Source organism: Taeniopygia guttata, chromosome 19 (assembly GCF_048771995.1).
Source record: "Taeniopygia guttata chromosome 19, bTaeGut7.mat, whole genome shotgun sequence".
NCBI lineage: Eukaryota > Metazoa > Chordata > Aves > Passeriformes > Estrildidae > Taeniopygia > Taeniopygia guttata.
The window spans coordinates 10,973,466-10,998,556 of record NC_133044.1 but is presented as its reverse complement, the minus strand read 5'-3'; the positions used below and the strand labels follow the sequence as shown (position 1 = coordinate 10,998,556).

At 54.6% G+C, this 25,091-nt stretch overlaps 2 protein-coding genes across 5 annotated transcripts in view; one reads left to right on the top strand and one right to left on the bottom strand.

Annotated features, from left to right (window-relative positions):
- The window catches only part of BAZ1B (bromodomain adjacent to zinc finger domain 1B), a 44,590-nt gene extending 40,869 nt beyond the window's left edge, over positions 1-3,721 (top strand). Inside the window, exons 18-21 of one of the 4 annotated variants that reach the window (XM_072916849.1) lie at positions 465-568; positions 1,102-1,418; positions 3,225-3,277; positions 3,606-3,721. In XM_072916849.1, the coding sequence (XP_072772950.1) occupies positions 465-568; positions 1,102-1,418; positions 3,225-3,277; positions 3,606-3,668 (537 nt within the window). In that variant the 3' untranslated portion in view covers positions 3,669-3,721. Of the gene's footprint in view, positions 1-464; positions 569-1,101; positions 1,697-2,840; positions 3,148-3,224; positions 3,397-3,605 lie in introns of those variants that run through there. The other 3 variants (XM_072916848.1, XM_072916852.1, XM_072916851.1) reach the window with 3 other exon arrangements.
- A 2,970-nt stretch (positions 3,722-6,691) lies between these two features.
- On the bottom strand, positions 6,692-8,933 carry FZD9 (frizzled class receptor 9). The gene has a single exon (XM_072916853.1). The coding sequence runs from the start codon at positions 8,796-8,798 to the stop codon at positions 7,044-7,046; it is 1,755 nt and encodes a 584-aa protein (XP_072772954.1). The 5' UTR covers positions 8,799-8,933; the 3' UTR covers positions 6,692-7,043.
- Between the last annotated feature and the right edge of the window lie 16,158 nt (positions 8,934-25,091).

Sequence of the window (25,091 nt, the reverse complement as noted above, 5' to 3'; positions counted from 1 at the left end):
GCATTTATTTTTTGCCTGCTTGTTGTGGCCATATTGTCTTTGAACTTATTTTGAAAAAGCCACCTGCTACCAGAGGAGAGCTGGGCAGTTTGTGAGCTGTTGCCATCAAGCTCCTGAATGGGGCTGCTGTCCTGAACCCAAGCGGCTGCTGCATGTCATAATCACAGAATGGCCTGGCTTAGACGAGGTCCTAAATGCATCTCATTCCAACCCCTCTGCCATGCGCAGGGCTTGGCGCCACTGGACCAGCTTGCGCCAAGCCCTGTCCAAGCTGTCAATGAATACTTCCAAGGATGGGGCAGCCGCAGCTCCTCTGAGCAGCCAGTGCCAGCCTCTCACCATGTTCAGAGGGAAGAAATGTCCTCGCTGTGCTAAGAGCTAGCTCCTTTGGCCTCAGGGCTGTTAGCTAAACCCCAAAGCCTGCAGCAGTTCCCTCCTTTTACCAACACCCTTTGTGTGGGCAGGTCCTTCAGACGAAGAGGACAGCACGTCGCCAGAACCTTGAGCTGCAGAAGTGTGAGGAAATCCTCAGCAAGCTGATCAAGTACCGCTTCAGCTGGCCCTTCAGGTGAGGGCAAGTGGTGTCTTCCTCCTCTGTGGGCAGGACTTGCCACAGGCAGTGTGGGGATGTGGGCTGGCTGTGGTGCAGTCCTGCCAGATCTACCTGGGAGACATAGGGCTCCAAAAGCAAGTCTTATCTGGGAAGAAACTGCTCCAGAAGAACCACCATGTTCTCAGTCTTCTGCTGGACTAAAGATGTGGTGCCCTTCTGAGGTGGCAGGCAAGGGGCTGATGCAGGAAGTAGATGTTCTCTATTGCCCCCAGGATTTATGCAGCATTGAAGGAGGTGCTGTGATCGAGGGAAGGTGTGGACGTTCCCCATGCCTGAACCAGCCCCTTGGGCTCCTGTGCTTCCCATTCCTGTGCCATAGGGCTGATGTATCTGTAATACTGTAGAAGTATTGCTTGGGCTTGTTGCACCACCGTGATGCTGCAGTTCAGGGGTACCACAGGGGGGGAAGGGGTGGTGGGACCACACTTCTCTGCAGTGGTGCCAGGGTCGGCATTCCTTTCTTATCCCTGTGGCCCTTCCTTTGGCAGGGAGCCAGTGACCACAGAGGAAGCTGAAGACTACTTTGAGGTCATCAGCAACCCCATGGACTTCCAGACTATGCAGAGCAAGTGCTCTTGTGGCAATTACCGCTCTGTGCAGGAGTTCCTCTCTGACATGAAGCAGGTGTTCTCCAATGCCGAGCGCTACAACCAGAACGGGAGTCATGTACTGTCCTGCCTGGAGAAGACAGAGCAGTGTTTGATTGACATGGTGCACAAACACCTGCCAGGCCACACGTATGCACGCAGGAAACGCAAGAATCTCTCTGCCAGGTGCCATGGACTGGAGGAGCAGGAAGGGGACAGTGAGTCAGAGCTTCTTGAACATTCCCGGGGGCGGAAAAGGAAGAAATGAGGGATGGGGAGGCTAGGGGGAGAGCCAGAACTGGAGCAGGCCTTCTGGTCCTGCCAGGCAGTTGGATGGGGTGTCCGGAGGAAGTTGAGAAGCAGCGGGGGCACTTCTCTATTAATCCAGCCTTCCCTTGGGCCCATCCTATTTTTAATTTTTCTGCAATTTCCTCAAGTATTTGGTCATCCATTGAGTGATGATGACTTAATGCTTCCTCCAAAATCTACAAAGCTCTTCGTAAGTCTGTCCTGACAGGAAGGGAAGGTGGGAGGGCAAGGGGAGGGCCTGGCCAAGCTTGGCTGGACAGAGAAACCAGCCTGCTCCAGCTCGGGCACTGCCGGTTTCCTGGAATGAATTGCTTCCTTGCCTCTGCAAGCAGCCAAAGCGTGGTGGGACCGTTTGATGCAAATCATGCGAGCACACCAGCCTCAAGCCGGTGCAGGGGGGGATTGTGTTGCTCCACGAAGGACTGGGTGCCATCAGGCCAACGGGCTACTCAGGCTTGCCTATATATAATTATGGTGGTAATTCTGAGCCCCAGTTCCAGGCTGTGTGGGGCGAGCAAGCACTTAGGTGTACTGCGGTCTGGTTTTCACCAGCATCCCAACACCACTGCTCCGAGGTGCTCCTGCTTTCCCCTCTCCTTGGGAAGCAATCCCTGCAGGTCTCAGTGCAAGGAAGGCTCTGAGCTCAGCTCCCCACCTGTACATGCCAAGAGGAAGCTCCCTGCTCACCTGGATCTGCATGCAGTCATGCAGCCCTTTGGAGTGCCAGCAGCAAACTGGAGAGTGTGGGTGTCTGCGCAGCCCAACGAGAGCTCCAAGGCTAGGGGAGCAGCAGAATTGTGCTGTGTAACTTTTTAAATTAATTTTTTAGTTGAAAGTGGCTTGTTTCTAGCTTTGATCTTGTACAAAGAACACCTGTAAGATACCCTTGTCTTGCTTTGGCACATGTACAGTTTATATAAAATGGTGTTTGCTTTATATTTTCCTCCTCTTTAAAACTCATTTTCCTACCAGTAAGTAGCAGGAGTTAACATCAGGGGACTTTGTAGGGGGAGAGGAAGATCCTGTGCCATGGCCCAGGACCAGCTCCTGGTGTCCCAGATGCTGACTTTTCCCTAAATAGAGGGTTTATTTTCTCATTCTCTCTTCCTCTCCATCATGACAGGTTTGGATCATACAATCAGGGCTTGAACTTCTTATCCCAGAATTGTTTTGTGTGGAATAAATGGACCATTGGGCTGTTCAGTGCTGGTTTTGTAACAAAAAAAGCAGAAGCAGCTGTTGTAGCTCTTGGATTTGAGGAGAAAAGAATCATCAATTACAAATTGCAGCCTAGTTTTGTGAATGTTTTAATTTTGGGGTTTTTTTAACAGGTACTTGTTTTCAGTTCTGGACTGTCAATGACTGCAGATGAGGCAAGTTTCCAGCCCCTTCCCTCTCCTCAGCCTCACTCCCTGCCCCACAGAATAGCGCTGACATTTGTATCTCACACATCCCTTCAGAGGCTGTTTTGTCTTGTTTCCTAGAGAACACTTCCTGCAGGTCCTCCACAGTGGAACCTTTGGAACTGCACGTTTTCTAAAAATCAGTGTCATTTGGGGGGAAGGGGTTTCTGTAAAGGGCTGTACTTGTAATAAATTGGAAACTTAAGAATAAACATTACGTACTTGTGTTTGTAAATGTGGCTTGTGTGAGTTCTTTGTTGGTCCCTTTGTTAGCGTGGGATTGTCTGATATGGCTCTCCTCTGCCTTCCTAGAGCCACCACCAGACATCTCTGGAGCACAAATGGAGCTGTGGCGTAAAGGAATGGTGAGTCAGGATCAGCTCAGCTTCCGGGATGCTGCTAGTCTGTTGTCGCCCTCCCCAGGGACAAGGAACAGAGCTATGCTCTGCCTGCCCCTGGAGTAGGGAGCAGTCTTTGTACCTTGTCCCTACAGGGTTCCAGTGTGATGCTTGTCCTCCTGTTCCGTTCAGGGTACCCCTGGAGGGACTGCCTCCAGGTGATGGCGAGCTGGGATGTCTCTGCTCTTTTGCCCTAGCATGGCCTGACTACCCCCAAAGCCTCTTCCCTTATGTTGGGGTGTGTTTTGCAACCCAAGCCATGCTTGCAGTAAGGATTATTGCTGCTGTGTCCCAGGCTGCCGTCCTGATCTCCAGCAACCCAGCAGGGATACTTGGAGCTCCAAGGGCAGCACACTGAAGCAGTGACGTGCCAATGCTCATGACCACAGCTGTGACACAAAAAGGGTTTGGCCGAAGCTTTGCTTGTTTCTGCTGGGACAACGAGGGCTCCTGGGTGTCTTCATCCTGCTCCTCACTCTGGATCTGAGCTGGGAGTGTTCCAGCCAGGCCCCATACTGCTGGGCAGGGAAATCCTGATGGGTTTCAGGGCTTGAAGGCTCTCAGCAATGGGCTGATGCTTTTTTCCCTGGAGAAACCTCTCTCCACAGGAGGTGGTTTGGCTTGTTGGCTATGCAACAGGACCTGGGTGAATCTGAGTGACTCCTGGATATTTCCAGGCCTCAGCGTGGAGATCTTGCAGCAGCATCTGCTCTAAGACCTTTTTGGAGACTTGTTTTTTATAGCAGCCCCTCCATGGCATCAATGTCCTGTGCAGGGTTATAAATAACTGTCCTCACACCTGGCAGGGCAATGTGGGGGCTTGGCGGGCAGCCGGAGCCCTGCTATCACCATCATCAGCCCTGCTGCACCTGCTGCCTTCAACAGACCCCGGGAGCTCCTATGATAGCTGGAGTTCCAGCGTGGCCTGAGGAAAACAAGACCCAACTTTGGCCCCCTGCGTTTCCTCATGGCTTAATTCTTAATCATTAATTAATATTCTGGGTAATGGCGGTTTTAGCAAATTCCCAGAGCTCAATGGCTTTTCTTTTGCTATTCAAACCTGGAAGGAGAGTCTATCCATGTGAGGGTGGATAAACTCCATGGCTCAGCAAATGCCGGGAGTGACAAGACTCCATTTCTCCATGCTGAGCTGGACCGGGACCTCAGGGACCTCAGGATGTCCTGGCCCTGTTCGTGCCAAGCTGGCAGCCCCAACTTGCCCTCCACAGCCATCCCAAGCCAGGCACTGCCCTGTGGGGCCTGGGCACTGCTGGGCCCTACTTGTTGCTTGCTGGGGGTTTATTGGAGGCAGGTGTTTGGTGTCCTTGGGGCTGCTGTGAGCAGGATGGCGATTGGATTCAGGGGTGAGTTTGGATGGGGGGTGTACAGAGGGAGCCTGAGCCCCACAGCACAGGGTGGAAAGAAGCTGTGACTAGGAGCCAGCAGTGTCCCTTGGCCAGCCCTTGCATGTGACAGCTCCGCTTTGCAGCAGGCTCTGTGGAGCTGTGTCCTGGCTATGCTCAGCGCTCAGGACTGGCAACTTCCAGTGGAGCCAGCCGGGCTGCTGGGGCCGATAGCGGGCAGTGGTGGGCCCCGATAGCAGGGGCCTGTTGGGACGGGTTATCTGGGTGAGCACTCCGGAGGCAGCTGCTCCTTGGCAAGTGCTTGGTGCTCAAGGGCAGCCTGTCCCCAGGGGTGCCGCCAGCCGGGCACCAGCGCTGGGCTGCGTGCCTGGCACACAGGGTGAACCAAACTGCCTCTGGGCTTAGCACCCAGGGCAGAACACAGGGAGAACGTGTGGCTCTGTGCCCCCTTCCCAGGCAGTCCCTGCCTAGAGCCATGCCCAGCTCCCCAGATGGACTTTGGAGCCCGTCCCACAGCCAATATTGACTCTCCTGCCCCAGGTCATGGCCCTTTTCTCTGCCCAAAACAAACCTTCCTGTGGCAGCCAAGGGAGCTCCAGAGGCTGCAGCCCACCAGTGCTGGGGCCAGGTAGGGTCCCTGCCCTAGCACCATCATCACCACCAGCTTGGGGAAGGGGCTGGATGCCCACCAGCACAGCCAGGGGCACACCAATCTGTTGAGAGACCCTTGGTGCCCCCCCAGCGACACCACATGGGCACTGGGGGTTCTTTCACACCTCATCCACACCACCTCCTGGGGGAGGAAAAGGCTTTTCTCAGCTCAGTGACCCAACTTCTCCTGCCTTCCTGGCATCCCAGTGGTGGCAGGGAGCAGATTAAAGGTGCTTCACTGGTCCCACCATCACAGCAGCACAAAGCCCTAGCACAACTCGAGGGTGGGTGAGGGCCTTGCCCCCACTCCAGCCATAGGTAGGGGTCTTGCCCCTGTCTGGACCCTGAAGGCTTCATCAAATGGGGGCCAAGGGCTGTTGGTGTGAGCAGTGGATGCCAGGTTGAGTGCTGGAGAGAGGGTCCGTTGCTGGATTGTTGCTCCCTGGACAAGGGTAGACCCTTCCTGGGGTCCAGATCTGCCCAGCCTGCAGGCTGGCTAAATTAGATGATGGACAAGTTAAGCATCACTAGAGCTATGTTGCCCCTACAGATCCTGCTTGCCACCGGCACTGTGCTGCCTATCCCCCTGCCACAGCCACCTGCCTACTTCTCTTCCCTAGCACTGGGAATCCCTGGCACATCCCTGGGGCAGCCAGGCAAAACAGCATCACCAAACCCCTGCAGAGACGAGCTGGCCCCTGCCATCCCCTCAGGATGTCTCGGGGAAGGGTAGGCACTTCTCCCCCCTCTGAGCCCCTGCAGAGCCACACTCCTACCCACCCTGTGCCCACCAGCCCCAGCTCCCCCTGCCAGCCCCACCAGCACCAGCTGAAGCTTGAATTTCTCTCCAGACAATGGGGAAGGTGAGCTGGGATTGTAACCAGAGTGGGAGATAAACAAAGCTGCCCAGAAGTTTCCATTACCCGCACCTTGGGCTTCTGCAGGGGACATCAAAGCTGAGCCCTCTCTGCCCCAAGGTCCCATGTCCCCAGCCCATCTCCCTGACTCCTGGCCTGCTCCCTCAAAGCCCCTCAGCCTGGCACCGAGGCTCCAGAAGCCGATGGCACCGACACAAATCACCTTCAGAGCATGGAGTGGAAAAGATGATTCATAAGTGTCACAGCACAAGGAAAACCCTCCTCCTCCTCCTCCTCCTTGCCGAGGAGGGGATAGAACTAGCCCCAGGGAAGCCATGGAGGGGAACTGGATGGTGGCACCTGCCAGCACCATGCTCTTGCCAGAGACAGAGGCACCCCAGCATGGCCTGGCATGGCCTGGCCCAACATGAAAGCCCCTAAACTGGGGTGGGGTCCCCTGGGGGAGCTCTTGACCCCCTGGAATCCCTGCAAACAGCACCAGCCTTGGATCAAATACACATCCAGGGTTTATTGTTTTTTCCATTCCTTGCAGCTAATGATCAAAAAAAAATTTAAAATAAATTACAGAATTAAATAAACACAGATGGATTATTCCTCTCCCTGTCCCATCCCCACCATCCCCCAAATAAAACGTTAGAAGAGTCACCGGATTTGTCAAGAGCAACAACAAAACAACCTCTAGGAAAAAGGGCTACTTGTCAGTAAGTGGTGCTGGGGGGTCCTGCAGCCTCGCCCCTCTAAACCTGGGAGTGTCCCTCCTGCCGCCACACAGCCCTTGCCCCTGCCCCTGCCCCTTACCCGTGGGGCCACTTCTCCTGGTATGGGGGTCAGCCCCCATCTCTAGACGTGAGTCGGGTTGTCCAGGTACGGGTCCGTCTTGGTCATGTGCAGCATGACTGCAGGAGCTTTGTAGTGGCAGTGTCCCCCGCCACAGCTGACCCCACTGCAGGGCTTGCTCCGCGTCCTCATGCCCAGCCGCCTGTTGCACAGGCTCTGCCAGGTCTGCAGCGTTTTAGAGCTCCACACCCACACCCCACTGGTGATGCCCACCACCAGTGACATGAAAATCTTTAGCATAAAGACGGCCACAGTGGGCACCGAGGTCTCAAGGGAGCAGTCGATGGCGCGGCGGCCGGGCAGGCGTAGGCAGCCATGCTCCAGTGCCCGCAGCATCCAGTAATCCACATTCAGCCGCTCATAGAAGTAGCAGACAATGACACAAGTGGCTGGGACAGTGTAGAGGATGGAGAAGACCCCAATCTTCACCATCAGCTTCTCCAGCTTCTCTGTGTTAGTGCCACCCGTCTTCATGATCTTCCGGATGTGGAAGAGGGCAACGAAGCCAGTGAGGATGAAGGAAGTGCCAATGACCAGGTAGCAGGAGAGGGGGATGAGGACAAAGCCAGTCAGGGCACTGATGTCCATGCTCCCCACATAGCACAGCCCCGTGAGCTCATCCCCTGCCACCTTCCGCATGGTGAGGATAACAATGGTCTTCATGGCTGGGATGCCCCAGGCGGCCATGTGGAAGTAGCTGCTGTGGGCCTCGATGGCCTCGTGTCCCCACTTCTTCCCGGCAGCCAGGAACCAGGTGAGGGTGAGGACAACCCACCAGAGCGAGCTAGCCATGCCAAAATAGTAGAGGATGAGGAAGACAATGGTGCAGCCTGTGCTCTCCAGCCCCTCCTGTATGATGTAGAGCTCACTGTTCTCCCGGTCACAGGCAATATTCTCAGCCCCAGCCACAGAGCGGATGATGAAGGCCACAGAGTAGACATTGTAGCACATGGAGAGGAAAATGATGGGCCTCTCAGGGTACTGGAAACGGTGGGGGTCGAGCAGAAAAGTGAGGACAGTGAAGGCAGTGGAGACGAAGCAGAGGGTGGACCAGACAGCCATCCAGATGAAGGCAAAGTCCTTGTCCTCCCGGGACCAGTACACATCCACCCCAGGGGAGCACCTGGGTGCGCACGAGAGGCTCTTCTCTACGTACTGGAACTTCTCAGGATTGCTGCAAGCCCCCAGCCCATTGGGTCCCCGTCCCTCGGTAGCGGTGCCAGGTGGCCAAGGCCGGGGGGCCACGGGCAGCATACCCTGTCCCTTGTGCGGCTCGGCAGCTGAAGCGTTTTCAGGGGCCTCCATGCAGAGGGCATTGGGATCATTCTTGGTGGGCAACCTGCCACAGTCAAGTGACTCAGGCCAGCCGAAATTGAACTGTTCCATGATGGGGACGCACTTGTGGCGGGCCTGCTCGCACATGGGGCGGCAGGCAGGGATGCTGGCGCTCACCTGATCGGTGCACATAGGCGCGTAGAGAGAGCAGAGGAAGAAGCGCAGGTGAACGTGGCAGCCGTACTCCACCAGCGGGGCGAACTCGTGCAGCTTCAGGGCGGCCTCACGCTGGCTCTCGTGCCCCAGCAGGTTGGGCATGCGGGTCAGGTTGTACCCAATCCCCCGGCACATCGGGATGTCCACGGGCTGGCACCGCGCCGCGCGGCCCCGCGGGCCCTCCAGTCCCGCCAGCTCCAACCCGCGACCGCCCACTCCAAAATGCCACAGCACCCACAGGGCCACCCGCAGCCGCGCCGCCGCCATCGCCCGCCGCCCGCACCGGCCCCGCGGCTGCTACAGCTCCGCCATCGCCCGGCCGCGCTGCCCCCGCCGCCGCGGGGCCGATCGCTGCGCTGCTGGAGGCGCCGCGCCGGGGCAGCCCCTGGCCCCGGCCCCGGCCCCGGCCCCGGCCCCGGCCCCGGCTCCGGCCCCGGCCCCGGCCCCGGCCCGCGCCATGCGGCGGCGCCCCCCGAGCGCCCCGCGCCGCCCGCGCCCGCCGACACCGGCAGCACCCGCCGAGCGCCGCCCCGCCCCGCCGGGCGTGCCCGGGAGGGGCCGGACGGGCCGGGGAGGGGCGAGGGGCGGGACCCGGCGGCGGGGCCGGGAGCTGCCGGCGCTGGGGAGGCGCGGGCACAGCCCGCACGGACACGCGTGCACGAACAGAACACTCACACAAACAGGCACACACGCGCTGCTCCCGCACACACCGTGAGCACGTGTCCCTGTGCACCCACACACCCAACACACACACCGACATGCACACCCTTCCACACAGCTACACACACCCTACACATCTACACACCTAACGTGCGTGTGCCCACGCACACACAATCACACACTAAAACACGCACATATCTACACACTAATGCGCACACGCACACGTGCATTGACACACGTGCCCATAGTGTGTGCATGTCCATGTGTACTCCCACATACACTCATGTGCACATGCCCATGTGCACATGCCCACGCAGACCTAGACAAGCACAAACAGGCTAAGACATGCGCGCACACACACATACTGAAACCTAAACTTTAAGGAATTTAGAGATTTTAGAGGAGCTAAGATTTTAGTTAGAAATAAGCCTTACTAGAGTTAATTAAAATAATAATAATAAATGAGTAGGCTTTGATGAAGTTAAGAGTTAGTCGTTAACTAATAATTGATTGCTTGTCAGCACAATGTTTGGTTAGCTGGGTTTATAATGAAGAACATAGAAACTGACAAGTTGCTTTTAGGAACATAAGACAATTGTGGCCTCCTCTGTTCTGAAACCAATTGAAGACAAGGAATGGGAGTTCTACCAAGAGTTCATTTGTCATATTGGCATTGAAAAGGTAGAAAGGTCAGAACGAGGAAGACTTCATTTACTTCCTTATTTTGGGACCCCTCCCCATGAAAGGGACCACCGACCCATTTCAAGGGACAAACTACGCATGCTTAATAGCTTTTGGAGTGATTAGCATACGAAGTGGGGAATGGGATGTACCAAAATGATGAATGTGTATTTGTATTTTGTGTATTCAATACGTATATGGATAAAAAGACTCTGTAATCACCTGGAAGGTGTGGTGTGTATTTGGGAGCTATCCCTCACGCTGCCTGGCATAGAATAAACATACACTTTCTAACTTTAAACTGTTAGAGAGTTTTAGTCCGTCACAGTTGGATATCGGTACTAGATCAATATCCATATTTTTAATAAATCAATACAAGCACACACACACGCTAACATACACGTGCACACATACTCACGGACAGACACACGTGCACACCCACGCACTGCCAGCCCGGCCCCGCACACCCACAGGGGCATGCACTAGCACATGTGTGCACACATACACCTGGATACAGGATCAGCCTGACCTCACGGCTGCCCAGACCCGCAGGGTGCTCCTGCCAGGCCCCCGTGTGTCCGCAGGGTGTGCGTGAGCGGCTGAGCACACCTGGGCACACCCCGGCTTGTTGTCCCTGTGGGAGGGATCCTCTCCCCGCAGGGTGACATCCCTCAGTTTGGGAGAACAAAGCACGGCTTTGGTGCCGCCGCTGAGACCAGAGGAACTCGCAGCATGTGGCACACGATGCCTGTGCCCCTGGGGTTCAGCACGTGGCAGAACTCTGGAGACTGGGCAATGGCTCAGCTCCAGTGCCCACAGCACAGGCCAGGAAAGCTGAAGGACAATTCAGGGCAGGCACAGGGCAGGGGACAGCAATGTCGCTATAAGGCCAGGGCAGCTCCTGGCAGGTGACATAAGTCAGAGTGGTCACGTCGGGGCTGCCAGACCCCCAAAGTCCAGTGTCCCTCTCACAGGGTGACAAATGACATCCAAGGCTCGGGGAGGTGTTACAAACACTCTGGGGGTGGCAGCACCCCTGAGAACAGGCTGTGCTGCCCAGGCCACCATCACAAGGCATGATCAGCAGCCCCCCAGTCACAAGCTGCCGATCCCAGGTCAGCCCAGGTTGCTCTGTGCCATGTCCTGTACCCCCTCTGGAGCAGCTTGTGCACCCCGGGGTGATTCCAGCAGGGTCCCATGAGTGTCCTGTGGGACATCTGGCATCCAGTGCCTGGCTGGCGCCAGGGGATCCGGGCATCCAGCCATTCCTGGGCATTCCCACAGCCCTGTGATTTCTTTAGTAACAGCATAACAACCTGTCAGCGTGGCCCCTAATCACTGCCGCCCACTGTGCAGGATCCAAACATCGGCGCTATAGGGAAATTCCATGGAAGCTCCTTATCAGCCATATAAGCAGGAGATAAGGCGTCGTCCCGGAATTTCCCTCTAACACGGGGTTCTGCACAATGGGCTCCGGGGCCCTGCAAATAGGGTTATTGGGGATTATTTGGGATGCTGGGATGTTTTGCACCTTGGCCACCAGCTCTGGAGTGTTTCAGAAATCACCATCCCATGTGCCCAGTGACACAAAACAGCTTCAGGGGACTTTGTGATGTGGGTTAGGGCCACATACTCTAAGAAATGGCTGGTTGGGGGTAGCTCGTGCTGTGGTACAGTCCTGGGGACAAATTGCCATGAATGGCAGAGCAGTGAAGTGATGGGGATGGAGGTGGCACCTGCAGTGTGCTGGGACCTTTCCCTGGGTCCCTCATCCCTCCAACCCCTAGACCCAGGGTATGTGACCTGTGTGAGGTGAGGGACCCAAGGCAGTCACTGCCACTGCTCCAGCACACCTCAAACATAACTCGGGCCACTGAGGCTTCCCTTCAAGGAATTGATGGCTAAGAAAAGCTGGGGTGCATCACCTGGAAAACCTGAAACGTCTCTGAGCCAGCCCTGGCTGCCCAGTGAGGGACTTGCTCTGTATCCTCACGCCCAGCTGCCTGTTGCACAGGCTTTGCCAGGTCTGTTTTAGAGCTCGACTAAAGCAGGCGGTGGCAGCCAGGGGCTGATGAAACCCGGCATCCTAGCCCCACCTTTCTTGTTCACCCCCACGGGTGCCCTCCACCTGGACTATGAAAGGTTAAGGGGGTGAGGGGGGTGCAGAGGGCACAAATAAATATATTTTAATTTAATTTTGCTTTAATATGTAAAACTGTTGCTCTTGGCTCCTGTTACTGCAGCCTGGCCAAGAGCAACACAGGGATTTTTGGAGTCAAGGTGCTTCTTTTAGAGGTGCTGCTGCCCCTAACCTCTGCCCTGCACCTTGGGGTGCACCTCCCTCACCCCCCCCCCCCCCCAGCTACTCCAGGGGGGTGTGTAAGCCCTACCTGAGCCCCAGAGACCTTCCCGGAGCTGGATCTTACCCCAGAGGTATGCAGAGGGTATTGGGAAGCACAACTAGCACCCCAAGCCTTGCCTTTGCCCTGCCCCACTGCCTGTGCCTGCTGGAGAAGAGCGCTGTCCCTGCCTGGGCAGTGCAGGAGTGGGGACATCCCGGCCACGCACAGAAGCCGAGACCTCCAGCAGGTCTGGGAGCCCCACAGTGAAAACAAGAACCCCAGGTAGAGCAACTCAGAGATTTACAGTCTTGGAAGTGGCGCTGTGCTGTGGATCCAAGATCAATAGCAGAAAGAAAGGGCTCTCAGAAGTGCTCAGGAATCCTGCCCGGGAAGCGGCCAGGCAGGCGAGCGGGACGGATCCCGGAGCCCGGAGCCTGTGGTTCCTGGCACAGCTTTGCCCCATTTCCTTTCTTCCCGTCAACAGCGCCTGAAACCTGTGCGAGAGCCTCGGCAAGGGGAGGGGATGAAGGGAAAAAAATCCACTGGTTGCCCCCGGGTCCAGGGGGCTGCAGAAGTGCCTCTCTGGCCAGCCATGGCAGGGGGGAATCCTCTTGGCACCAGAGATGCGGACAGGCACTGAAGGGGCAGTGGAGGTGGGGTGGTGGAGCAAGGGAAGGGATGGTGGAGCTGGGGAAAGGATGGATGGAGCACAAGAGGAGGCAATGGATGTGGGGAGAGGGAGGGGAGAGAGGATGGGGGAATGGAACTGGATGAGTGATGGAGTAAGGAAGAGAGTTATAGAGGTGGGGAAGGAGCAGTAGAGTAGAGGAGGAGGGGATGAAGCTGGAGAGGGGGGCAACAGAGCCTGGGAGAGAGTGATGGAGCAGAGAAGGGAGTGATAGAGCTGGGCAAGGGAGGAGGTGATTGATCCAGGGAGAGGTAATCGACTTGGGGAAGGGGTCAGCAGGGCAGGGGAGGGGGCAGTAGAGCAGTGCAGGGGGCAATAGAGCAGGGCAGGCTTATAACAGCAGGGGATCGATTGGAAGATGGAGTTAGGGAGTGGGCAATGGACTCGGGAAGGGGGTGGGGTAACTGTGGCAGAACTGTGGGTGCTACTCTGCCCAGCCTTGACCAGGGCAGCAGGACGTGTTGCAGGGAGTGGGGGGCTCCGTGCCATCCGCTGCCTTTGCCTCAGACCTGACAAGCCCCCAGACCCCAGTGGTCCCAGTTCCCACCAGTGCCTGGCTCACAGAGAGAGGCAGGGGCTGGGGCGGGAGAGGACAGGCCATGTCCATGTGAGCCAGGGCTCTGGGCACTCTGTGCCCTACCTGCTGGCTTGGAGACAGGAAATGGCACAGTCCTGCAGGGATCTGGGAGAGATAATTTTCTCTTCCTGAAGAATTTCACAGGAATTGCTGTGCAAAAGGCCAGTGGCTTCAGTTTCAAAAGGATGCCAGTGCCAGGCCGGATGGGCTGGTAAGCAGGTGGAGGGGTCCATTCTGGGAGCAACCCACGGGGCTGTGGGCTGGCACCCACCCAGCCAGAGAGGCAGATTACCCCTGCCCCAGCCACCATCTCCTTGGGGACACCAGGATCACCACGAGTGATCCTCAAGCCCAAGTTCCTCCTGCCCCAGGCACAATCCTGTCTGATGCCAATTCACATGCACGTGCAATGAACTGTACCCACCATAGGACAACTCTTCTCTGTGCCCCTGGGCAGGTTCTGTGCCGTGGGCAGGTGCAGTAGGGGGGAAAGATGGGGATTTTGGCATTTGCTTCCCAAACAAGCAGGTGGAGCACAAACAGTGTCCCCAGACAGTGTCTCCAGGCAGTGTCCCAGTCACCTCCTGGCCTCTGGTTCTTTGCAGGTATTTGTGGTTACAGCCCAGCCCATGGTGCAAGGACCATGGCCTTGACTCAGGCATGCAGGCTGACCCGTGTGACATTACCAGGGATGCCCTCTGCACCCTTGTCACACCGTCACCTGCAGCTGGGGACTTGTGCTGCCAGCCAGCCCCCCTTCCCCAGCCCTGGCCACAGTATCCCTGGGCCATGGCATCCCCATTCACCCAGCAGTGACACAAATCAGGGAGGAGACACAAGGCTCAGGGCATGACTTTAACCCCAGGATCCCTGGGAGCCTGAGGGACCAGCACAGGGATGGGGACCACATGCAGCTGTGGGACTCAGGGTATGGGGCAGGAGGACAGTGGTGTGTCCCAGGGGAGCCATGGCTGGGAGAATGAGGGATGAGAAAGACAATGTCCCTACCTCATCCACAGTATTTTATCTGGTGGGTGTGGTGGCAGCACAAGGGGCTGCTTTCAGCTCCTGGCAGCACTGAGACACTTGTCCCCAGCAATGGGACCTCTCCCATCATTGGGAAACCTGGACTGAGCCACATCCCACCCTCAGCCACCTCATTTACCCCTGCAGAACCCTTCGAGGGGGACAGGAGCCAGGCGAGCCCTGGCAGCAGCCATTCACTCTGGTGGCAGCAGCTGAAGACTGGAGCAGCTGCTTGAGAGAAGCTGATCTTCAGTGCCCACCTCTGTTCCCTGGTAGCCCAAGGATGGGCTGAGGAAGTTCCTTGTGCTGGGAGCAGGCTCCCAGGTTCTCCCAAACAACATCCCAAGCCAGCACAGGAGCCCTTCCACCCCCAGCGCCGCTCGCCCCCCGAAGTGAACTTTCTTCCCCAGGATCTCCCGTTCTGGGGCGGGTGCCGGCACCAGGTCCTGGTGCTCACACACACACTCAATCCTTTCTTCAGCCCCAGGCACAGGCTCGGTGCTGGCAGGAGGCTCCAGGCTGCACAATGCTCCTCCTTGTTCACCCGGCCCAGGGCTGGCTTGTGGGGAATGGCAGGGAATCGCCTCCATTTCCTGCTGGAGTTTTATTACATTCACTGTATAAATAAATAAATATGATCCAGAGAAGAAGGGGAGAAGCACAGGGCAGGCTGGAGCCAGGCAGAATGTGGGCTGGGACTCAGCCCCACAGCACCAGGGCTGGGGGCACCCTGGGAGGGGGCAGGAGATGCACCACAACAGCAGTGTCATCAGTGTCCTGGGCTGTTCATGCTCCCTGCACCCTCAATGCCTTTACAAGGAGCAGCAAAATCCAGCAGGCAACTGCCTGGTCAGGGACTGTGGTCACCAGCCCTGCTACTTGACTGGAGGAGAAACCTCCTCCCAAGCAATGTGGGAGGAGTGGAAGCCCCCTCAAGCCCTGCCACTTCCTGATGAATTGCTGTGTCACACTAAATGATGCCATGGGCCAAGAACCTCTGCACAGGTTCAGGCTTTTTCAGAGTAACAGGCTGGACACAGTCAAAGCATCCCCTGGGAAGAAAGAACATCCTTGGAGAGCTAAGCCCCAGCCCACCGTATGCTGCAGGAGCAGGGAGGGCTCTGGGAACCTGAAAGAAATGGTTTTATCACCCCACTGACTTGGCCAAGCTGCCCACTTGGTTGCCAGGACCAACTACATGTCTCCAAGTGCAACCTCAAGGCTCTGTCACCTGTCACTTCCCCTGTCACAAAGCCATGGAGGACTTTCTCCAGGTCCTCACCTGCTGGCAATGCCATTGGTACTGTGGTTCTCCAGCTGCATGGACCAGGAGGAAGAATCCTGGCTTCTCCAGGGCTCTTGGGTTGAGTTGGTGTCATCTCCCCTGCCCAGCTGGGCCCAAGTGCAGGGAGAAGGCAGGAGCAGCCCCAGGTGAGGTCTCCTGTCTGATACCTCTGGGTGAGCATTTCTCCTCCCAGTTACTAGACAGAGTTATCAGTGCCGGGAAATCCCATATGGCATTTCTCCCTTTCTTCCCAGGCCCCAAACACCTTCTAATAGGTGGCATCCCAGTCTACAGCAGGAAGCTGGAACAAAAGGATCTTTCAGGTTCTTTCCAATCCAAACTACTTTCTGATTCCATGGAAGCAGCCCATGTTCAGGCATCATTCTGATGGCTCCTACCCGAGGTTGGGTCACTCCTTGCTCTGGATTAACCACCTGGCCCCAGCATCCTCTTCCCTGAGCTGATTCCTCCTTGAGTACTACCTCTTCTGGAGATGCTCATCTCTCACCTGGCCAGAGGAGAAGGAAGAAAGTTCCTCAGACATGTCTAACCCCATATCAGAGATCTGCTACAGTGCAACAATTCCATCTCCACCTTCCCTGGGCCCTGTTTGAAGAGGAGCTGCTGTGGATGAGCTGTAGCTCAAGGACCTGAGTTCTCCAGAGCCTTATTTCTCAAAGAACAGAGCCGGATGTCCTGGCAGGGCCAACTCAAGGGACACAGAATTTTGATAAGTTCAGGGTAAAACGTTTTCTGCTCTGCTGGAGATGGACCCAGACCCCTTCTGCCTTCCATCACCCACAGGATTTGAATTCATGTCCAAATGGAGGTTCCTGGTGGGTCACTCTGCTCTTCACTGTCACCAGCTGGTCAGATGGGCTCTGACACTTCTCAGGGATCAGAAAACCCCTCCCCTGCATGGCCCCCACAAACATTCCACTTGGGAAGTTCAGACCTGACCCCAGTCTCCCTGGGGAAGATGGGATTTAGGCACAGGGAATCCAAGCCAGCAAAGAACTACACCCCTGATGATCCAAGTGTGTTCCAGAAAAGCAATGGGACCTCTTGCCATTCCTGCAGCCTCACGCAGGCAGGAGCAGCTCCCTGAGGCACCCATCCCTTGGGGCAGCATTGGTGCATACAGGGAGCTGGAGGGGCACATTCCACCAGGGAAGGACTTTGTATTGGAGCAGCACCATTGTGGCTTCTTTCCATCTCAAAAACACCCTAATATGCCAATCTGAAAATATTCGAAAAACCAAAGTTTGACAAAGAAAGCAAGCAGCATCATGGTGGGGGAGCCAGCTGCTCCTTTTCTTTTCCAAAAATATCTTCACAAGATGGGGCAGTGCCTTGTCAGGTCTATCATCATCATCATCATCATCATCATCATCATCATCATCATGGCGCTAGGAGCTTGAAACAGCAACTTGGAGTGGAAACCTCAGGTATGTCAAACAGAAACACAATTCTCCATTCGCTGGCTAATCCTGTTCTCCTTGAGGGGAAAAAAAAAAAACCCACAAATCTCCCAGATTTATTCAGCCAAACTCAGCACTTTTGGGTTTTGCTGATGGTGTCTAAATATGGTTTGTGAGAAACAAATAATCTTTCAGGGATTTCTGCTACCTCAATCTCTCCAACCACCTTATTTAAAGGTCAGTGGCTGTGGTGAGGGCTCACAGGCATGATAGGGCAGGAGCCTGGAGGTGAGGAAATGAGCTTTTTGGTGTGTCACCAAGGCTGTGAGCTGGGTCACCCATCCCTGGGCCCCTCCAGCAGTGCTGGGGTGGGCTCTGGGGTGGCTCCACTCTGTCCCCATCCTCAACTCGAGCCTGTCCATCTCCTGGCCCTGCTAATAGCACAAATTTCCCTGTCATGTGCTGGTCACTGGGGGATATGGGGAGAGCAAAAAGCTGTTATTGGGGAGGGCACAAGCTAGAGGTGACATACTTGGAAGGCCGGGCTGGATGGGGCTTGGAGCAACCTGGTCTAGTGAAAGGTGTTTGGTGAAAGGAATTTGGATCATCTTTAAAGTCCCTTCCAATTCACACCATTCTGTGATTCCATGATCTCATCCCAGAGCAGCATGAGACAATAGATCCCAGCTCTCTGAGTGCCCTGCTGAGCCTCTTCCCCTGATGTTCAATCTGCACGTTCCTGCTTTTGCCCTGCCCCAGGGTACCCTGAGTTCCCTTCCCTCTCTCTCTGTCCCTAATCCTGCCCTGCTCCAAGCCAAAAGAGCCACAGGCAAGGGTGTTGGTGCTGGCTGGCAGAGCTGAAGGTCCCACCAGCTCTACATACTCCCAAAATCCAGGGCTGGAAAACAAAGGTCTCCAGGTCTGCGGCAGAGCCATGGCCCAAGGAAATGTCACATCCTGTCACCCTGCTGTGGCTGCCTGAGAACCCAGCTGCCCTCTTACATGAGTCCGAGTGTTTCTGCAGCCAGCTCAGGCTCCCATTTGTCAGAATCTGAGGTATTGATGATTCTGAGATTGTAGAGAGTCTCTGTCTGTCAGCCTCACTGCCAAAGCAGAAGCCATAATTTGTCTGTGCTGTTTTCAAGGTTGTTTATTCTGTTTATCTCTAACATGTTCTGCTGCCCTGCCGCAGCTCTGTCCTGCAGGGCAGCGTGCGGGGCTCTGCCCTCAGTGGGATGTTACAAACATTAAATACCAGAAACTACCTGTGCTGGATTTACAATAACGTGCCAATATCTGTCACCTACGTTGAACAGTGTGTCCCCAGCCTAAACCAACAGAAAAATGCCAACACCACAGTGAAACATGGAGGGCAGGGAGAAGGAGAAAAAGGACAAAACACACCCAATTCCCTCTATCTTGTCCCCTTTGTGCCCCTAATCTAGAAACCTATTTTACTTTTGCACCCATGCCATACTTAATTATTACTCTTATCAAACACTCAGAGCTTGTAATTCATCCTGTAAGATTGAAAACTCTTTTCCATGGACAGAGATCACAGACAGTATCTCTCGGGGCTCTGTCCAGGGGGGTTCCTGACCCCCTGCCAGGGAAGGGCTGCCCAGACCTTCCAGGGCAGCCAGAGGGAAGCTTTGGATTCCCACACCCAGTAATGCAGGTTTACTGCAAACACCCCAGGAGCAGCAGTAAAGTATCTAAGTGGGATATGAGATACCTGCATGCCATAGGGGATGGCTTTGGGTGGTGGGAGAGAGCTGCAGTACTTCAGCAAACCTGGGTTCAGCCCTGTGCTCCATGTTCTGGTGGGTCACCGGCACCTCTGTAGCATTCCCATCACATGTCAGCCCCAGGGGTGCCAGACCATCCCACGGGAGCTGAAGGCCAGGCAGCCTGTGGAGCTGCCCAGCTTTCCAGCCAATTCCTAGCCCCAGCCATCCTGAGCAGGGACACTTCCCAGATCCACTGGGCTTCGGAATGTGCCATGTCCATACCCCTGCCATGACCTCTGCCCTGGCAGGCAGGTCACATCCCAAAGCCCCCCGTGGCCCCATACCCCTCCTCTTCCACCACATTTTCCACCCTCACTGCAAACCCCCAGTGAAGGGAAATGTGAAGCTGTGGAAAACCAAGCCCGTCCCTGTCAGCCAGCCCACATTCCTCCTCCTCCTCCTCCTCCTCCTCCTCCTCCTCCTCCTCCTCCTCCTCCTCCTCCTCCTCAGCTGCTTGACTCTCAAACCACAGGGATCTCCAGTGTCCCACCCCAGATGGTTGCCCCACTCCCTCTGTGCAGGATCTGGAGCACCTCGAGCTGCAGGGAGCCTGTTTTGGAGCGCTGAGGGTTTTGTGGAGCAGCCACAAACTGAGGGTTTTGTGGAGCAGCCAGAGTTTCAAGGATGAGAGTGCTGCTGGTGTAGCCCCAGTGGCTCCCCCATTCACCTTTCCCTGTGCTGCTCCTAGGTCCCACATTAGCTCCAGCCTTCCTAAGCCCACATTTAGTACTGGTCCCTCCAGCATCTGACATATGAGGCCAGGGGGACACCACTGTCCCTCTCCTCTGGGCTCAGCAAGGGGAGCAGAGCTGGGAATCACCACGTTCCTGCACTTCTCATTCCTGACACAGGCCAGTATTCCACCCTCAGCTTTCAGACCCATGTGCAAAATCTGAAGTCTTCCTTTGCCTACGTAACTCCAGAACCTTCTCTCCTACCTTCTCCAGAATCAGCCCCCAGAGCCTGTCAGGCAGAGCTCCTGCATGGCTTTACATAAGAGGATGCTCTGCACTGTGGGAGAGGCACCAGGATACACTGAACACAAGACATGCATAGGAAAGGGTGGACAAACTACCAAAACCCCAGAGAAAACAGCTCAAATCTGATTTATTTTTCCAAAACCCTGGAAAAAGAACTGCAGGATCACCAGGGAGCTCCCACTTTCAATGTCAGTGTCAGAGTCCAGGAATCCCTCTGTCTGGCCTGGCTGTCTCGAGACCCTAGCAGGGGTCTCAGAGACCCTGGCAAGAAGACAAAAAACATCTGTGGCTTCAATTTTAGCCCGTGGAAAGCTGTCAACTCTGTATGGGGAATTACAAGTCACAAGGGTTTTAGTAGTGTGATATTTGAACTAACACAGGGTGGAAAAATAGAATTTTGGGATCTTTAGAATGGGATTCAAGAGGGTACAAGATGGAGGAATGTGGGCGTGTCCTAGCCTTTTTCTCCTTCTTCTTGTCCTCCATGTCTTGGTGTGATAGTGACACTTTTCTATTGGTTTAAGGAAAAGATTCACTGTCTAACAGGTGATGGGAATTGGTGAAGATAAACATACATGCATAGTTTTGAGTATATAATGTAGGAGCTGCCCAGAACTCGAGGCCAGACTGCTATGGCTTCTGTACTAGGCAGACCACAGCAGGTCAGAGAGAAAATATTATAGATAAGAAGAAATAAACAACCTTGAAAAAGCAACTGAAAGCATTGCAGGATTCCTTCTTCAGCTGCGTTTGGGCTAAGGAAGCACAGGCCCTTTGGGATCTCTCTCGGGGTCACCCTGACCAGCAGGAACCCCGAGAGAGAGAAGAAATCCACATGTCAGGACCAGGTGAGGGGCTGAGGATGCGTAAGCTGGACCCCTCCTAAGAGCATCCTTACCTGGGAGCTGCATCATCCCTAGGGAGCACCCTTGGACCCTGCTTGGATGGGAATGCTTTTGTCAGCCCTGGAGCCACAGCTGTATCCTGAGACAGAGGTATCCTGACACAAATGGTAATTGTTGCCAGTTCAGGACAGAACTTGGATACTCATCAGCACATAGTACCAGCCCTAATGATTCTCCCAGGATGGCTGGGAATGGGGGCAGTGGAGCTGGGGAAGGCTCCTGCTGCCTGAGAAGGGAGATTTGTGTCTATGCTATTTTCAGGGAAAGGGAAAACGTGCTTTGGGCTCCTCTGGGCTTTCATAACAGCTCCTGGAGTGATGGAGCAGCAGTGTGGAGGTCCCCAGGTGTCGGAACTCAAAATGTCCCTCAGACATTTTTAGAGGTTCCAGGCCTTGGTCAGAAGCATTTTAGACCCTGGCAAGCAGCTGAGAACAGCTGTGATTTTGAGTTTGAACCATGGAATGAATTACCAACTTTGAAGGTGGAACAAGCGGTCACAGAGAGTTAGATGGTATAGTAAAAGTAGTCACAAATTAGAGGGTAAAATTTTTTAGTATTGTACAGGGGGGTTTTAACACCTGCACAGGGGGGGTTTTACTTTGTACAGGGGGGTCAGGAGTTTTAAGATGGAGGAAAGTGGGCCTGAACCTGTTCTTCCTCCTTCTTCTTCCTTACCTCCATGTTCTTGGTGATGTTGGCATTTTTCTATTGGTTTAGGCTAGGGACACACTGTTCAACGTAGATGATAGATATTGGCACATTATTGTAAATATAGTACACGTAATTTCTGGTATATAATGTTTGTACCATCCCACTGAGGGGCAGAGCCCCGCACACTGCCCTGCAGGACAGACCTGCGGCAGGGCAGCAGAACTTGTTATAGATAAGCAAAAATAAACAACCTTGAAACCAGCACAGACGAACTATGGCTTCTTCTTTGGCAACGGGGCAGAAAGACACAGACTTTCTACAATCTCGGAATCACCAATACCCACAGATTCCGACACCCAGGGACCCCAGTGCCCCATAGCAGTAGTGCAAGAGCTGGCTCAGGGGACCCTTTTGCCCTACCAAGTGTTCTCTCACTGTGATTCACTGTCTTAGGGCATCCCAAAAGTAGCTGGGGCCAGGGCTGAGATAGCACAACCCTACAGGCAGCCCCAGCCTGGGATATTCTCAGCTGGGCTGGCTGAGGACATTGAGTGAGGGCACCAGGGGCTGAAAAAACACCCAAATATGGCAAACAACTGAACCCAGAGTTTGGCTGGGCTGTGGGTGCCCTTCAAGGAACTCAGACAAGAGGAAAGCAGAATTGTTTCCCCTGGATCCCCAAGGCTGAGCCAGGCTGGATGCTCTGTGTGTCATACCACCCTCGCTGCTCCTGCAGCTCACAGGGATGTTCTCAAAGCTGGAGGAAAAAACTTAATGGAAGCTCTAAAGTCACGAAGAGTAGCAACACAAGATAGCAATACAGCAGTTGCACCCAGTGACCTCAAACCTACCTAAGAGAGAGCAAGCTTCCAAAACCTGGCAGGTGCTGGAAACACTTTCAGCAAACATGGGAATCCCTGGGGCTGGGTCCCAACTCTGCTAGAGAGGTTTGCACCTGGAAACACCAGCTGAGGGCACGGAGAGCCCCTGCTCTGCTTGGGGAGAACTCCTCGGTGACCATGTTGTTGGGGAGGTGAGGTACCCCAAATCAGCCTGTAAGCAACAGCCGCTTCCTCCATTACCCAGTCAGCACTGCCAGCACACAGGGGAAGAAAGGAATTTCTGTGTAAATCCCATTTACTGTCGGGTTTCTCACTTCCCGCCCAGCAGACAATCTCAGCCCTCAGTGCAGCGCTGCATGAAGGGGCGGTTTCATGTATTTTTGGAAGGAGAGGGGGAAAAAAAAAATGCCCTTACTGAAAAGAGCCTCTTTCAGCTAATAATGAAGTGAATATTATATTAAGAGTGAAAACATATTCAGGGGAACTTACAGAGGGAGACAGAAAACCTTTTCATAACACCCTGGCCACAAACACAACTGCCAATTAAAGCGGCTTCGTTCTCTGGCCAGTGCCAACACAAACCACGGGCCAGGAGTGGAGTATGGAGTGTTCTGTGCCCAGCTGGGCTGGGCTGGGCTGGCAGCACAAAGGGGTTTCTTCTTCCACGACTTTCAGAGCCAGCCATTGGAACAAAAAGACTGGAGTCCCCTTGTCCTTACCTGGGGGAACTGGTGCGCACTAAGGCAAGGGGGTGCCATGGGGGTGCTTGGTCCTTGTCCCAGCCTGGGGGTTCAGTACCATGGGAGCTCCTGGTTCCTGTCCCAGCCCACAACAGGGTGCCCAGTGACTCAAGGGGCTCCAGAACCCCAGGGGGATCCAGTGCAACAGAGCCCCTGGTCCCTGCCTGCCGCCTCCTCCCTGCCCTGTCAGCAGCACAGGGATGGTGACAGGAGCCCATGCCCCCCAAGTCCCTGGGATCAGCAGGATTGCTCCTGGCCCAGGGGAGGGTGCTGAGCACCCACCCAGACTGAGCTGATAGGACCAGCATCCCCATGCATGCCAGGAAGGTCTGGAGAAGTGCTGCAGTGGGAAATGCAGCACCTTGTGCCTTGGAGGAAACCTGTGACCAGCCTGTTGGTGCCACAAGGTGAAGCACCTTCCAGCACTCCTATTTCACATGCCGTGGATGTCTCAGCACAGGTTTAGCACAGCCATTTCATGTGTTTTTGTTACTTGCCAGTGGTCCCACCTCAACCTTGTCCCTGGCAGAGCACAGCCCACACGTAGGGGGCACAAGGACACCCAACCCACACTCCCCAGTGTTTCTGCAGGAGGGAATCGACATTGAAGTGGGATCTCACAGCCCTTATGTGTTCTTGGGAGTCAGTGGTGTGCAGGGGAGGACAACATGATGGGAGATGCTCAGGTGACACACAGGGGTTGTAATTCACACTTCAAAGAAGCTTTATCTTGGATTGATGGGTTGAGGGTGCAAGACACTTCAGGTTTGGATAAACAGCCATGCCAGGAAAACTTCACCTGAGATCAGATAATCTTGGAATTGAGCAAACCCAGCACAGCTGCAGAGCTGCAGGTTGACATTTAATTAGCCCAAACTGGAAATACAAGACCACTGCTGAGCTGGGACCAACCTTTGGAACAGCTTCTCCAGGGAACACATTGAAGATGTTTGTCAAAAACTATTTCATGGGGAGAGGAAAGAGAGGCATTTTGGCCAAAATTAAAAATCCAGTAGGAAACTTTTCTCTGATTCAGTGTTTTTTTGACTACCACTGCGAAAATGTGGCTCTCTGTAGAGATTTTTGTCTCTTTTGCTCAAGGACTAGTATTTCTGCTTTAATGCCAAGTCAGGATCCAAGCACACCTCTGATTTTGTCCAGAGGCCAAAAGATTCTATTTCCTCCTTTAATAACAAAAAAGAAGGAAGGAAGAGAGAAAGGAGGGGAAAAAAAAAGAAAATTAAAAAAAAAAAAAGGAACAAAAAGAAAGTAGTTTTGGATATAATTTGGTAAAGAAAAGTGCACTTCAGCAAGATCTAAATCACCATGGGAAGTCTCCGACAGCAACAAACTGCCTGTCAACAGACTCTGAGTAAAGCACAATTAACCAGCATGGCCTGGGTGGCAGGGAAGGGTGGCTGCTGCTCGTGCAGTGTGTGCTGCTGGCAGCAGGACTGGAGTGGATCTTCCAGAGGCTTGGAAGGTTCCTCACCATGCCACAGCAGCCACACCACTCCTACACTTCAGATTCAGCAGATGAAACGTCTTCCTCAATGGGCTCTGTCCCCACAGTTTGGGGTCTAAGAGATCCTGCTTTTCCAAGGTCATTGGTGGGCAGAGATGTGTCATGTCTCCACTTATGGATCCAGGGCTGTCAGTGAACTGCCAGCATGGCCCATGTCAGGGAACTCCAGGGAGGCAGAGCTGTTCTGCTCTAGAAAACTTGTCTTGTTTATGTCTTCAGTACTATCTTACCCCAGGAAGCACAAAGTTCTCTGCTTGCAGGGAAGGGGCATCAACTCCCAGGCAGAGTTACTACAAAATTTATGCAGAGAAAGACACATATACAGATTTTAAAGGCCATCAGAAAGGAGTCCCAAACACTGCTGGGAAGGAGGCATTGCCATCTAGTGTCAGGCTAGGAAAGGGCTCAGGGACACACTGGCCCTGCAGCAGGAGCTGAACTGGATAA

Bases quoted from the DNA above. Each gene is read 5' to 3' on its own strand.
- FZD9 (XM_072916853.1), bottom strand. From the start codon at position 8,798: ATGGCGGCGGCGCGGCTGCGGGTGGCCCTGTGGGTGCTGTGGCATTTT.